At 40.9% G+C, this 15,515-nt stretch overlaps 2 protein-coding genes across 3 annotated transcripts in view; both read left to right on the top strand.

Annotated features, from left to right (window-relative positions):
- Positions 1–23: 23 nt before the first annotated feature.
- Positions 24–7,283, top strand: LOC105015746 (mitogen-activated protein kinase kinase kinase 7). The gene is made up of 15 exons (XM_010879114.5): positions 24–403; positions 542–624; positions 945–1,055; positions 1,301–1,366; positions 1,547–1,592; positions 1,979–2,117; positions 2,217–2,341; positions 2,489–2,617; positions 2,823–2,953; positions 3,059–3,146; positions 3,958–4,091; positions 4,287–4,422; positions 4,569–4,630; positions 4,809–4,924; positions 5,640–7,283. The coding sequence occupies exons 2-15, from the start codon at positions 559–561 to the stop codon at positions 5,809–5,811; spliced, it is 1,521 nt and encodes a 506-aa protein (XP_010877416.1). The 5' UTR covers positions 24–403; positions 542–558; the 3' UTR covers positions 5,812–7,283.
- Positions 7,284–12,710: 5,427 nt separating this feature from the next.
- Positions 12,711–15,515, top strand: part of LOC105015744 (transcription regulator protein BACH2) — a 32,985-nt gene continuing 30,180 nt past the window's right edge. Inside the window, exons 1-2 of one of the 2 annotated variants that reach the window (XM_010879110.3) lie at positions 12,714–12,803; positions 12,903–12,997. The gene's annotated coding sequence lies outside the window, so the exon portion shown is untranslated. Of the gene's footprint in view, positions 12,998–15,515 lie in introns of both variants that reach the window. The other variant, XM_010879109.4, reaches the window with a different exon arrangement.

Below are 15,515 nucleotides of genomic sequence, written 5' to 3'. Positions count from 1 at the left end.
AAGATGTGATATCAGGCCTTAAGGGAGATACTTCCCTTTAAGGTATTGGTTGAGCTTGGGATATATGCATCCTCGGGGTACAGCATCGACTGTGTCATAATATGTAACTGTGCCCAATGTTCTTGAACGCACCCCATAGCTGCGGACGTAGATTTGACTGCGCAAACCATGAAACAAACAGCATTTGTTTTAACTCCTGTCTGTTATTTTCCAAGCCTATCAAAGTCGTATTAATTTGCTCTTCACGACATTGGGTTTTCCACGTCGGATGTAACAAAACTACTCAGACATAATGCTGATAAATCGCAGTTCCGTTCTTACTTTGATCGCTTTTCATACAATGTAACTTAACTGTTCGAAACAGCGGCTCGCTCGAAGATCGGACAGCCTCATACTTCCTGATGTATGTTCCAACAGCGAATGGAAAGGATAACGGAGGCGTTGTTTTGTGAAATAACTAGGGGTACAATGAAAATGCAACCTGCGTAGAAGTGTCACGTTTTTCTACGCTAAATATTGTTTTTTTACTTGCTCTGTGGAGGCATTACAACGTCCAAGATGCTTGAGACGCCACCTGGATATCCCTTCGAAGATATAGAATATGAGGACATAGAAGTTGAAGAGGTAGGCTGTGTGTGGTTTGATATCTACCCACACCGAACAACCTGCTTTCTGAGAGGCACAATTAAAACATGTATGTGAGAGAAAGATCTTTTGCCTCTAATGGGTAGAGGCGTTTACTACTGTTCAGCCATGTCCCTTCTAAATGCCAATTTCCACGTTTGAGCCAAGATACCCCTTTCCAAAACACCAGACAGACTAGTTAGTAGCAGAGGAATCCGTCTGTTCAGTGTTTACAGAAAGGTCAGGGATGAAAACACATCTTCATTGAAAGCATGCTACAAGGCCAGACCTGCATTATTTGTTTCTTGATTTTTCTCCAGGTTGTTGGCAGAGGGACATTTGGAGTTGTCTTCAAGGCCAAATGGAAGGGCAAAGATGTGGCCATTAAGACAATAGAGAGTGAATCTGAGAGGAAAGCCTTTGTAGTAGAGGTACTGGGAAAATCCACTTGCGTTGTATTGAAAAACATAGTAGTATATATAGTATTTTGTAAAATAAGTTTTGTCATTCAAACAGTGTCCATCATTTTAAAATCCTACTAACAATTTCATACACTTGATCAGTAGCGGCAGTCAAATCATATCCAGTTTAATTTATAAATGAAACAGTAAATCAGTATACTGGACGGTGGACAGTGAGATCCATTTAACTGATCTGTGTCTTTTTTCTCCTCCAGCTCCGCCAGCTTTCCAGAGTAAATCACCCAAACATTGTAAAGCTCTATGGCTCATGTCATAATCCAGTAAGTACATTCAGGAGTTCGCCATAGTAGGATTTTAATGTCATTCAGCAATATGCTATATTGCAGGCCCATGTTCCCTTACTAATTTCTCAGTTATTATTACATACTGACTGTTTTATTATAATGTTATTAGTATTGGATATATCATGCACCTAGTGTTTTTCTGGTTTTATTCCACAGGTGTGTCTGGTTATGGAATATGCAGAGGGTGGGTCATTATACAATGGTAAGTAATTTCTCCCTCAACTTCATCTCAGTATTTCAGTAACAATGCGTTGTTTCAGTGGGAGTGTAACCTCCCGCTGAGCCTCTGTGCAGATGGCTGTGGTTCTCTGATGTGAGGGAACCACACTGTGTTGTTCAGCCGTTACCTGTGGGTGTCTGTGCCCATTACCATGTCGATGTGCTCTCTGTTTCCCACAGTCTGCTGTCTGCTCCCTCTCTCACTGTCTTTTCTCTACACTGCTCCTCACCCCCCCCCCTCTCTTTCTCACTCCGTCTTTCTCACTATCTGTTCTCTGCTCTCCACAATCTCCTCCCTCACGTTCCCTGTCTCTCCCTCTGTCTCCCTCTTTTTTCTCTGTCTTGACTGTTTTGTCTGTCTCCTGCCAGTTCTACATGGAGCCGAGCCCCTGCCTCAGTACAGCGCCTCCCATGCGATGAGCTGGTGTCTGCAGTGTGCCCAGGGAGTCTCCTATCTCCACGGCATGAAACCCAAGGCCCTCATTCACAGAGACCTCAAACCTCCCAAGTAGGGGCCCTTCCTGTGCTGCCCATTTCCTTCACTCGCAGTGTCTCTAAGGACATTGTTGTGCCGTTGCTCTCTGAACCGTTGTTGCCCTTGTTTCAGCCTGCTGCTGGTGCAGGGTGGCACCGTGTTGAAGATCTGCGACTTCGGGACAGCTTGTGACATCCAGACTCACATGACCAACAACAAAGGAAGTGCCGCGTGGATGGCCCCGGAAGTGTTTGAAGGCGAGTAGCTTTTAACGAGGACCCCCCCCCCAGCCCTCATTTGAATACCAGAACGGTCTGAGCGCCATGACGCCACCTCCCCAACAGCACGATCGAGGGTGTCACTGTGTCTTTACCTGTCTGGATCTCCCTGACTCTGTGGCACAGGTAGTAACTACAGTGAGAAGTGCGACGTGTTCAGCTGGGGCATCATCCTGTGGGAGGTGATCACCCGAAGGAAGCCCTTTGACGAGATCGGCGGATCGGCCTTCTGCATCATGTGGGCTGTGCACAGAGGTGAGGGGTCGCAGAGCCATGGACGCCTAGTGTGCTCATGGCACGCGCACATTGACGAGACAGCGAGAGAAACTTCTATGTATGTGCTAAGGCGGAAAGTCAGATAAAGGTTTAAAGTAAAAATACTGAGTTATTTGGTTAAAACCTGGATAACATAAACGAGTACACACACACAGACATGCCAATCTCATGTACGTTTTCCTAGGTACTCGCCCACCCCTGATAAAGGATCTCCCAGAGCCCATTGAGGGCCTGATGACCCACTGCTGGGACAAGGAGCCGGCCCAGAGGCCCTCCATGGAGGAGGTCAGAAACACCATGGCAAGCCTCATGAAGGTACCGTGAAAACCCCCAGCTCTCACAGCGTCAGGAAGACTCTCACTGTACCCGTTTATTGTTATGGATGTCATTTTGCCCCCCCCCCCCCCTGTGTGTCGGCAGTACTTCCCAGGGTCGGATGAACCACTGCAGTACCCCCACCAGTGTCCAGGCAACAGCCGGAGTGGCTCCTCTTCGTCCACAAGCACAGGCGAGTCCCGTAGGCCTGAAAACAGTCAGAGACTAATAACACGTTGAAGTAATGCCTAGTAAGGGTTTTGGAAAATGTTCTTGTTGCAGTTACAACTCTTTCAGTTGTTCCAGAAGTTTCTTGAAGCAGAATGTCTGCTCTTTTTACCTGTATGTGTCCGTTAATTAGCTGCTAACACATGAAAGGTGTGGACGGCCTGTTGGTGAATTTCACTGGTAGAAGCGGGTCATCTTCATCTCCTGGTTGTAAGCGAAATGCAATATTTTAGAATTGACAGTGATGTCTAGTCATCACAAGCAGCCGTGTTTCACAGACTCCAAAAGGACAGATCGCGAGCTCCAGAAAACCTGTAAAAACTAGGACCAATCCCCCTTTTGAGGGTGTGAACAGCCTTTAGGCTGTGGTCTTTACAAAGCCACTAACCATTAGTCAGCCTGGCCATCCGGCAGTATCTTTGGAAATAGTGTTAAGCGAGGTCCGATGGCTGTAACCCCCAATGGTGTGATCTCACCATCTGCAAAACAGGCCGAAAGGATTGCCACAAACCATGTAGATCAGACCGTGAGCTCAATCAACCAGTGAAGTCCTTGGCCGAACTCTACCGGCATGAAATGTACAGAATGTTGCTGTGCATAATCATTTGAAACACCTCCAGTCACCCGTAACCATTCTTTTCTATTTTTCCATGCCTGCCAAGAGTTGTTGAAATATGAAAAGGCTGTGAGCGCAAATGAAAAACCAAAAACATTTGGAAGATTGTCTGTTAGGGTTATGGCACAAAATCTAGAGAATAGTTTTCCATCTTCTGTAGGTTCCTACGCAGATAACACTATCAACAGCTACAGGACTGAAACCAACATGGAACCAGGAACGAACTCTCAAGGAAGAGATGACACCCTGAAAAGCATTGAAGCTAGATTTCCACTTCAGTTCAAACCATCAAAGGTATGGCAGTTGCAGTTGTTGTCTAATCTCACAACATCTCATGTACTGCTGTGGCATGGTTTCGAATCCCTCCTACTGCTCTCTCTATCTTTCACCACTTTCCTATCCAGTAAAGCATGAAATGACAGAAAATGTATCCAAAACAAATGTCACCCCCGTCCATACCAATGCTACGTCGTTGCGGCCCCTTGCCAGGTGGGTACGTTACGCCCCAGCCTGTCCTTGTCCCGACGGGCAAGTGTGGAGAGCCTTCCTGACCGTGAGCGTACCCAGAGCCCTGCCCCCACTGAGATCAAAGGCTCTGAGATACGGATGCCTGTTAGTCCCTCGGGTATGAGTTACTGTATATACTGTATATCTGTCACAAGATGCCCCTGTTTCATTCAGTAGGGGGCACTATCGTTCAACACACGGCATACTATAAAACAGAAAACAATGTGCGTATTATGCTTACCAATGTTTTTCTTTTGTCCTCAGATATTAATGGTATGGACAGCTCCATCCCCATGGCATATCTGACACTTGACCACCAGCTTCAGGTACTGTAGGAGGTCGAGCCTCTCTCCATTCATTTTCTGTGCTGACTGACGCTAAATCATATTGACACCAATCACCAACTAGCATTGTTTTACATACTGAGTTGTACAAACGGGGGTGAAAACAACAAAGGTTCAAAGGTTTTTAACCGCTGATTTGTGTCTTTCCGGGGTTGTTTAGCCCCTGGCGCCGTTCTCTAACGCCAGAGAGTCCATGGCAGTGTTTGAGCAACACTGCAGGATGGCCCAGGAGTACCTGAAAGTGCAGACTGAAATTGCCCTGCTCACCCAGAGAAAGTAAGGTCATTTTCACAAACATGTTCTGAGCTGTAGTTCCAGTCTGAGTTTGATATGTGGTTTTACATTTTTCATATTTTTGGTCTGGTTTGTTTTGCATAACAAGTGTCAAATGAACAGAAATACCTGAACAAAGTCACATTTGAGTCATTTGTTTAGTAGAGAAGCGGCTCAGGTCAAATCTGTCTGTGATTACAAAGAAGCACGACTTGTGTGCCCCTATTTTCATATTATTTTGGTGTGGTTTTCCCCATGACATTAGTGAGGGAGAGGCAAAAAAAAACTGGGTCAAGAATTTGTTACATTCAGTTACCTATCAGGCATTTAGCCCCTCTCAACTAATAAGCATTGCATTTCCTAATAAATAGACTAGTACTCAGAGATATCAAGTTTAGTTCCTTTAAACAAAATGTGTGTTCACATCAGACCAAGCAATTGGAACTTTGAGGGGAAAATGTGCCAGACTTTTTTTTAAAATCACTCCAAACCAATCTTATGTGCAATTCACCACTCACATTTGAACCCAGAAATCCCTATCACTATAGATGGCAGATGTTTATTTGAAACACAATGAGAAAATTATTCAGAATTGATAGCCTTGTTTCTAAAACAGTATAGTATTTTACTGTATGTATTAATTTGTTCTAGAGTTCCTGTAATTGTGTGCTATTCTAATTGACCATGCTCTCTCTCCGTTAATCTCCACAATGTGTAGGAAGGAGTTAATCTCTGAGCTGGACCAGGATGAGAGGGAGCAACAGAACACATCTCGTCTGGTTCAGGAGCACAACAAACTGTTGGATGAGAACAAGAGCCTCTCCACCTACTTCCACATTTGTAAGAGCAAGCTGGAGCGGATCCAGAATCAGCAACAACAGAAGAGTTAGAATGGCACTGATGCGTGCTCGTCGCCTCTGAACTGTCCTCAGATCAGCAGCAGTTAGAGAGACTGTCAATTGGCCAATTCTTTATGTCTCCTTTGTCAATTCTTGTTTTGGTTTTGACAGTCAAATATACCTGCCATATACTTTTTGTTTTTTAGGATTAGCAGCCAAAGAGTCTGGCCAGTCCCTGAAACTCCTTTTTGCTCTTAAGCTGTTATTGGATCACTGGCCAAAGAGGAAGGCCATGTAATTACAAATCATTTGTAGAGCCTCAACTGATCCACAGTTAACAGTAGATTACACAGTTAAGCGTGTCTCCCCTCAGGCCCTAGTTCCTCATTGTTTTGTGCAGTAATGACATACTTCACCTGTCACTACCCAAAACCACATTCAGTACATCTGTGTGGTGAAAGATGTCTCAACAGCTCAGTTTATTTCAGTAGTTGTTTTTGTTTTGCCAGAGAACCAGTGTGCATTGAGGAAGTAAGCGAAGCCCTGTAAATTGAATCTCTCTGGTAGCTGGTGACATCCCAAGTATATGTGTGATATGAGAAAGGCTTTTGTAGAGAGTTGTTGATAAGATATTTCCTGTCTTGTGGCAGATGACTGTCTTTGCAGGTTATTGTAGAAGTTCTAATAGTGAGAGTGGTATTTCATCTTATTATTACTCCCTGATTACGATATTTCGGTTGTAGTTTGAAGGGAGATGGAGGAGATAACGCAGTGATGTTATTTCACACATACTGTTGTCTTTTTAAATGTGTATATTTTTATCTATTCAATGGGTCATCGGAAGTGATGATAGTATTTCAAATGGAACATTCTTTTTATGAATTTTAAGGAGCCCAGCTATGCCTAACCATGTTTGGAAAATTAGCAATCTTTTATTATAGTTTTGAGATCTATCTGCCTATGTTTTAAAATATATTTTCATTGAGACGACCTCAGTGAGAATGCCTCCACCCCACAATTCACCCGTTATTGGGGTTTGTTTTGTTCATTATAGTCAGTATTTCACTTGTATACACACCAACAGTGTTCAGTGTCTATGTGCTGGTTGTGGAATAACCATTTGGTCTTTTCCCAGCACTTCTATCAATATGTAATACACTTTGATTTGCTTTATTTGCCTTCTGTGTGTTTTCACAAGTTGCCTTAGGCCGTATCGCACTCTGTACTATATTTTCTGTAACAGCGTTTTGACTTTTGATTGTATATCTTCAGAATTTCAAAAGTACTTCACTAAAAAAGTAATGCACTCCAGAAAAGACTTTCTTTCATTATTTGTACGACGGACATTATGTATTTCGTTTTTTGCCGTAGCCTTTCTTTCAGATTTTATTTGCGCTTTGTGTGTCACGTGGTTTAGAAATGCCTGTATACTTTGTTGCATAAAGAGATTCTCATTTAGATTTCAGTGGCATTAGAATAGTCTTTGAAAGTTGTCTAAACAAATATATTTGCACAAATTTTGATTATTTCTTCATCCTTATGTTTTTAACCTTGGTGACACCCTTCAATCACTGATTTAAGTATCTGGTAAAGCACAGGGGTTGTGGTTTATTGCCAAAATACCATTAAGAGCTGGTCTTGGGCACAACACATCGCAGATTATCCCCATAAGCCTGAATTATAAACCGGTTACCAATGTTACTAAAACAATTAAAATGTCATCCACCTGGTATAGAGTTTAATATACCAAGATGTTCAGCCAATCAGCATTCAGGTTTCTAACCACACAGTTTATCATCTTTTTTTCAGGTTAGTTCTCCGTAATGCGTTTGAAGCATTCAAGATAATTCTGGTGGCCTCTTATTGGAAAACTGTTAAGTGCCGTTGTTGTGTGCTTATCAAAATTACCGAATAGACTTATGAGCTTGGAAGAAAAGGGAAGCGTAAGTAAACTATAAAACAAAATCAGATTTGTTCTGTATATATTCTGTACACACCGAAGTGTGTTTTTGTCTGCGAGTTAGAAGTGATGACAGAGGGTTTGTTTTGTCTGCAGTGCTGCGAAGATGACAGTCGAACCACTATGTAGTGACTGACACCCCTGGCTGGTGTTGGCGAATGATCTCACTCTGTCATTCCTGACATTCCTGAAACAAGCTCTGTTTAATTCTGTGTTTAACAGCATTATCTAGATCACACTGAACATTCCTCTCTTTTTTTTTTTCCTGGAGTTTGCGTGCTGTTCTCTGAAAACTGGAGGATTGTGGTGAGCACAGGATGATGAACTTCCATGAATTACCACAGTCGTTTTACCCACACATTGAATAGTCTTGATAGATTTTTTTTCTCCCTTAAAGTGAATTGTTTAAATTATATCAATTTTATTATGTGCAGTATGTATCACACATTGTGTTCATAATGTTTTTGCTAAACCAATTTACTTGGAAGTGTTTCCATAGTTACCACCGCATTTCAGTATCTTAATTAGGTCAAAAAGGAGTATGATAATCTTGGATGCAATGAGACTCCCGGCTCCCAACAATTTGACATGGTGGTTTGATTTCATCTTCTATGAATGCCTCCATGCAATCACTCAGCTTTAAACAAAACATTGGACTGAGTCTGAACCCAGCTACCTGCCTACCAACTTGCCCACGCAGGAATGTACATTTTTCAAGCCTGTCTATCACTGTAGTGTCATCTGTAATCTCTCATTTGAAAGAAAGGAGAGGAAAGGAGAGAATTGACAGCAGGGTTTGGTGACAGACTAATTCCTTAAAGCCCCCCAGTGTGGCTTAGCCTAGTCCTCCACTTCCTTTTATCATGAGCTCTCATGTTTTTATAGTTGAGGAAACATCTCCTTCAATTCAGGTTATGTTCCAGTGTAAGTCAGCGTCTCCAGTTTCTTTGACTTGACCATTTAGCTGTGTAATAGCACGTCATCCTTTTATATGTTATTTTTTCCATTTTAGCATGCACTATGCAGTATGCATTTTTTTTCTAACTCTACCCTCCACCTTACTGGTCCCCCGTGGGAATCAAAACCACAACCCAGGCGTTGCAAACCTTGCGTTGCAACCTCCATGTACTACTCACCAATTTTGAGACATGCTATACCAACTAAACCATGGAATAATAACTGAGCCATGCTCTACCAACAGTGACATACATTACTCACTGAGCCATACTTTACTAACTGAGCGATACTTTACTAACTGAGCAATACCTTACTAACTGAGCCATACTTTACTAACTGAGCCATACATTACTCACAGAGCCATACTTTACTAACTGAGCCATACTCTACCAACTGAGACATACTTTACTAACTGAGCCATACTTTACTAATTGAGCCATACTTTACTAACTGAGCCATGCTCTACCAACTGTGCCATACATTACTCACTGAGCCATACTTTACTAACTGAGCGATACTTTACTAACTGAGCCATACTTTACTAACTGAGCCATACATTACTCACAGAGCCATACTTTACTAACTGAGCCATACTCTACCAACTGAGACATACTTTACTAACTGAGCCATACTTTACTAATTGAGCCATACTTTACTAACTGAGCCATGCTCTACCAACTGTGCCATACATTACTCACTGAGCCATACTTTACTAACTGAGCGATACTTTACTAACTGAGCAATACCTTACTAACTGAGCCATACTTTACTAACTGAGCCATACATTACTCACAGAGCCATACTTTACTAACTGAGCCATACTCTACCAACTGAGACATACTTTACTAACTGAGCCATACTTTACTAATTGAGCCATACTTTACTAACTGAGCCATGCTCTACCAACTGAGCCATACTTTATTAACTGAGCCATCCTCTACCAACGGAGCCTTACTTTACCAACTGAGCCATACTTTACTGACTGAGCCATGTTCTACCAACTGAGCCATACTTTATTAAATGAGCCATGATCTACCCTCTGAGCTACACAAGACCACCACAGTTGTATACATTGTCCCCAATATCTGTTGCAGATGTGCAACATGGCTTGTATGTGGACATGACTACTAAAACAACCGTTGAGGATTTAAAAGAAAAAGTATTTAATTCAATGCCTGCAATTTTACATTACATTTAAAATGGGTGCATAAAATGTTATCACCATCACTGGCTCATTGCATTACCACATATAACACCATGTCCATCTGTAGCAGTGAGAATCAGCTCTACTTATTTATATCTTTTGACATTGAGAATGTGGGCCGATCTGAATACCACACAGGGAAAATAAATGGGCTCTATGAGAAGCAAGACTGTGGCAACCTAAAAAAATTGTAATAGCTTGCCAGCTCCTTGGGGATCTGCTGTCTCTATATTAGAAATCACGCTCCCTCTGCCTGACTAATGCTGTCTTGTTCATACTATATTAAAGCAGCCTCTACAAAACCAATATGTTCCTACATAAGGCAGAGAAGAGAGGGCAAGAGGCTCATGTCTGCTGTAACCTATGAATCATACGTCACATTATGTAACATGTCCATAAATGATGAATGGAATTATGATTGTTCATAATTGATAATTTATATAAAGTGTAGCTCAGAGATTTATTAAAGATCTTACAAAACAAAATGTTAAAAAGCACTTGTGATTTCTTAGATCCAGAACAGTTGTTAAAGAATGATTACAGTGATTAAATTCTGTTCTTCAGAATACTGAGAAACAAATAAGGGGTCTTGGGGGGTTAGCCACTGAATGAGTTGACATCAAATACTTAAAACAGATGTAATTCTGTCCTCTAAAATGTAAAGTTCAATACACATTTTAATAAACCTATTCATTTGAAAAGCACAAATGAAAATGGCTAAATTTATTCTGATCTTTTTAATTGCTCTAACCCACTGTCTTTCCACAAAGTCTGATGGAAAATGTCTTTCATTGTGCTAAAGAGTTCTTTCCTTCATTCAGGTGGAAAAAAGTAGCAATTAAATTTTTCCTCTCAGTTTCTTACTCTAATATCTAATTAAAATAATACATGATATGACATTGTACTGAATACTGATTGGCTAGACAGGCATTCAATATTTTATAATAGACCATATCATTTACATAGTATAATACAATGGCTATGATGTTAATTTTAAAAGCGGAAAATACACACAAAATTATATACATCTATATGGGGTAAATACATGATGAAAAAGATCATCATCTATATGGGAAAAATACTTTTAATTTACTTAATGTGCATATATTCAGTAATGTTACATGCTAACAAAATACTAATACAATTTAAATTAAAAACTCTATCTGATGTAGATTGTAAAGCTAACATTTGCATTGTAATATCAGTACTTGGATTTTCCGACGTTTGTGAAACCTATTTGATTTTAGTCATGGTTCCAATATTATGTTGCCATGCAACATGTTAAAATTATCATTGATTACATAGTGTTACACTCCATTTCAAATACCTTTAAAGGATTTGGACATGATGTAAGAAAAAGAAAGACTGCAGGACCTGGATGGGGAAAATGTGCATTTGATGACAGTGACAGAGAAATTAAACCAAAGCATTCATTGTGTGTACAACTCGCCCATATATGGTAACTGGATATAGAATCCAATATGTAATTTGGTAGAACCACCTCTTTTAAACGCATTAAACAATGAAAACTTTGACAACCATTAAAAATATGTATGTCTGACACTGATAGATTAAGTTAATTCACATGATTAACAGAAATGCATATTTAAGTAATTTCACTCATTTACATGTTTCCTGTTTAGACAATTTTAAGCATATATATCCTAGCCCAGTCTATCAAGAATATTTAGTTGGATGTTTATGGTTCTGGACGAAAGTACTGATTTCTGTATTGTGCATTTTTAATTAATCAAAAGTACAAACATTTTCAGGTTATGACTTGGCTTGTTGCATCTAATTAAATGACAACATGAAGAAGGGGTCATTGTGCTGGAGCTGACCTTACCCATTTAGGATTCTTTCAGGATTTTATAAACATCTGACTGTGTTTATTAAATATCCTGACAAACTTTTTAGGAATAACAGCTTTCAGGGAAATCTCATTTTAAGTCAACGTGGATTTCTCTTTTGTATAATTGCTACTTTGTAAAGTTACTTTGGATCCTTGAAAAGTGCTGCACATTTAATGTATTATTATTATTATTATTGATTAAAACATCTGCTAAATTACTTAAATATATGTGTAGATCCACAATCATGTCCAAATAATAATTATAAAAAAAAGGGGCCCTGGACACCCAACATTTCTGTTTCAGCCTGCGACAACTGAAATCAGACGCCAGGCTGTAATTATTATTAATGGACGTTGTTTACTTCCTTGGGCCTTCTCACTTTCTGCTGTTTAATTTATTTTGGAAATATAAACAAGATGAATAAGGAATACATTAAGTATACTATAATGTGTTATTTTTTTATAGCCAATGTTATCACACGATGATGATAATGTAGGGTTTTAGTAGCGTCATGGAAAATAGGTTTGTGAACAGTGCCAGACAGTCAGTCATGGATCTGTACGTCTGACGAGCCTTTCTGCTACACATAGAGACATCTGATGATTTGCTCTATGTGGTCCTAATATGTAAATGTGTTTAGAGGCTTTAGAAAGACGTATTATTCTTGTTTCAAAATGTTATTGTTTGTAGTTTATCTTTTTAAATGGCTGGCATAATGTTAGTATCAAGGTTACACAGATTCTGCTATTTAAATAATTATTTACCTTTAGCCTATAAGGTTCATAGTCTCATCATAATTTATTGGTAATATGTTATTCATAGCGATCCTCCCTCCGCGGTGAATCGGTAAGGACAATTCACCAACACTAAATGCGCATTTTATTTGGAGTAAATCGTAAAATTGACGGGGGCTGTAGCGTAATTTTTGCCCAGCGCATTATTGTGAATGAGGGACAGGGTGACGTCAGTGCTCAAATGTCAACAATGTAGCGCTTGGGAGAAGGCGTTTCATACCAGCGATAGGCTACAAACAGGAGGAAGCTGCACGCTGTTTTCAGAGACAAAAACGGTAACATTCACAGAAAATCAATCGTAACAGAGTAACCACGCTTTTACGGGTTATAATACGAACCATTGATGACTATTGCTAAACACGCGCTTTCAGCAGTTTGGAGGGGGTGCAGCTGAAGTCACCATGTGGAATCATTCTAATTTGTAAAAGACCGACGAAGCGCTGACGTGCAAGGAAACGGGAAAGTTAAGGTGAGATTATTACTGATTTATTACCTATAGCTAATGGCATTATGGCTTTGGTTGGACTGCATTTCTTGTCCCTTTATTGCATTGTTCCATTTGCAGTATTTTCCTGCTGATGTTGACGCTCAATGCATTACATTTTCCATAAACGTTCTATGTTGATATAAAATCCTACATATGAATGCGTAGTCTAAATATGCTTAGAGGCGCGTTTTTTTAGTTTGGTAATCAGCATCTAGTGCACGAATCTGCTTAATTTCGCTACACCTTGAGGTGTCCCATTGTGCTGAGCGGTGACAGTGCGCTTTGTTATGGGGCATGTTTTCGAACGGTCAAAGCGCAGAGGCTGGGTGGTCGCTGCGTGGTCAACATGACTCGAGCTTCCATAACGATAAGGGCACTGTCATTTTGTGGAAAGGGAGGGGGGTGGAGAGGGACAAAGGATCACGTCGCGTAGCTCGAATTCCCGCCCTTGCCGGCTCTAGAAGGACCATTTATTACAATTTTCTATGATATAATGACTTGGAATGATAGAATACTGATTTTAACACACGAAAACAGAGAATTTACAACACATGGAAGTGTTTTTGCTCATGCAGATGTCAGTAAGCCGCCGACACGCTCTGACACCTTGCCTTTGTACACACAGATAGGCTACTAGAGCTGAGTGATAAAAACTCATTAGAATAGTGTTAGACCGGAACACACAGGGAACGCACACGCAGAGCAATACATAAACTCATACGGACCAGTCATGTTAATGTGTGCATTATCAAAGATGTTCTGGTGAACTGGCTCCGCAATGGAAATTTGCTGCTGAGAATTTCCATAGTGAACTGTATCAAGGCTATGTCACTCTGCTACCCACGTGTTAGTGCCACAAACACCAATTAAAGCAGACAATAAATCTTACAGACGCAGAATAAATTGTTATTTTTAACAGATCACTTATTGAATGTCCTAATCTGCTTCATGGATGGGTTGCGTTGATTGTCTATTTTTTGATTTAGTGTAATCGATTTAGTTTCAGTCCCATGAATAAACCTTCTTAGGTCCGCCCCTTATGTAATAATATTTTAACATGAAAACTGTTGTCCTTCCCTGCCTTGTTGTTTAATGCGTTTTTGAACAGCTACCCCTTTGTTTAATTCCAAGGCATATTACTAAGGTCACTTGCCTTCCTTGCTTAAGGTCTCTCCCTCACATGACAGGGGGAAAGGCGGGTTGGGTGTAGCAGTCACTCAACATCTTTTCCCCAGTTTAACCTTAGTGTGGATTCTGAGGAAGCAAAATTACATAGTTTGTTTTTGTTGTTTAGAAATAAAAGGTGGAAAGTGTGTGTGTGTGTGTGTGTGTGCGTGTGTGTGTGCGTGTGTGTGGTGTTGGGCGGTAAAGGAGGAGGAGGTGGGACTTGGGTGACCCATAGTTGTTGTCAATCTGCCAAGGCCAGTGAACCATGGGAAGTTGCCTAGTCGGTGCTCTCTCACAGACACACACACACATTAACACTCATACAAAACACGATGAAGTCATATATTCAATATTCAGGAAAGCTGCTAAAGCATTTCATTAGTATGTGACTTAAACAAGTCTGAAGCTACTGTACCTGTTCAAAATAACCTCACTACTTTAAACAGTACTGTCTGTAATGTAACCCAATAACCACAATTAGTGATCTACTGAACAATGTAACGTCATAAACACAGCAAGCATAACATTAAAAGCCGATAAAATTGTGTCAACTGTGGTATGTGTTCTACTTCAATGACATTTGTTTGTGTGTGTGTGTGTGTGTGTTGTGGGGTGGGTAGGTTCATGTTGGCGGTTAGCATCCTGTGACAGGCATTCAGGTGGTTGGGAGGAGAGTGTGAGGGTGTGAAACACTTCCTGTGCTGTATATGTACGGAGGCGTATTGTCACTGTCAATCGCTAAAATAACAGGATTTACTTGTGGTAACATCTCTCTGCCTTGTCATATGAGCAACACACCCAAGATCTGTGAGCATGCAGCTTACACAAAAGTGAAATAAATCACGGAGAAATCTCACAGGAGATTTCTGACGGTCACATATGGTATTCTCTGGGCTGTAGATGCAGATGTGTGCTGTAGATGTAGGCTGTAGATACGGGCTTGAGATATAGGCTGTGGGTGTACGCTATGTATTGTATAGAATGATTGAGGCCCTGATGGTAAACAGTGTCTGGTATACAAGGACTGGTTGAACTGAACACAGGTCTATTTTAATCTTAGCTCCGTCATGTGAGGACGTTGCCAGAGGGACTTTTATGTGTGTTTTTGTCGGCCTGTGTGTGTGTGTGTGTCTCTGAGATTCCACTCGTGGTGGTTGCTCAGGATACCTCATCGCCTTGTCAATGTGCCTGCCACCACTAGTTGCACCCGAGTGTGCACACACACACACACACACACACACACACATGTGTGCACGTTCGTGACAGACAGAGATAGATGGGAAAATGCCTGGTTGTGGCTGATGGAAAACCTCAGTGTCAGGACGCTGCTCAT

Source organism: Esox lucius, chromosome 15 (assembly GCF_011004845.1).
Source record: "Esox lucius isolate fEsoLuc1 chromosome 15, fEsoLuc1.pri, whole genome shotgun sequence".
NCBI classification, from domain to species: Eukaryota; Metazoa; Chordata; class Actinopteri; order Esociformes; family Esocidae; genus Esox; species Esox lucius.
Note: the sequence above shows the minus strand (reverse complement) of the source record. Positions and strands in the feature narration are given on the sequence as shown.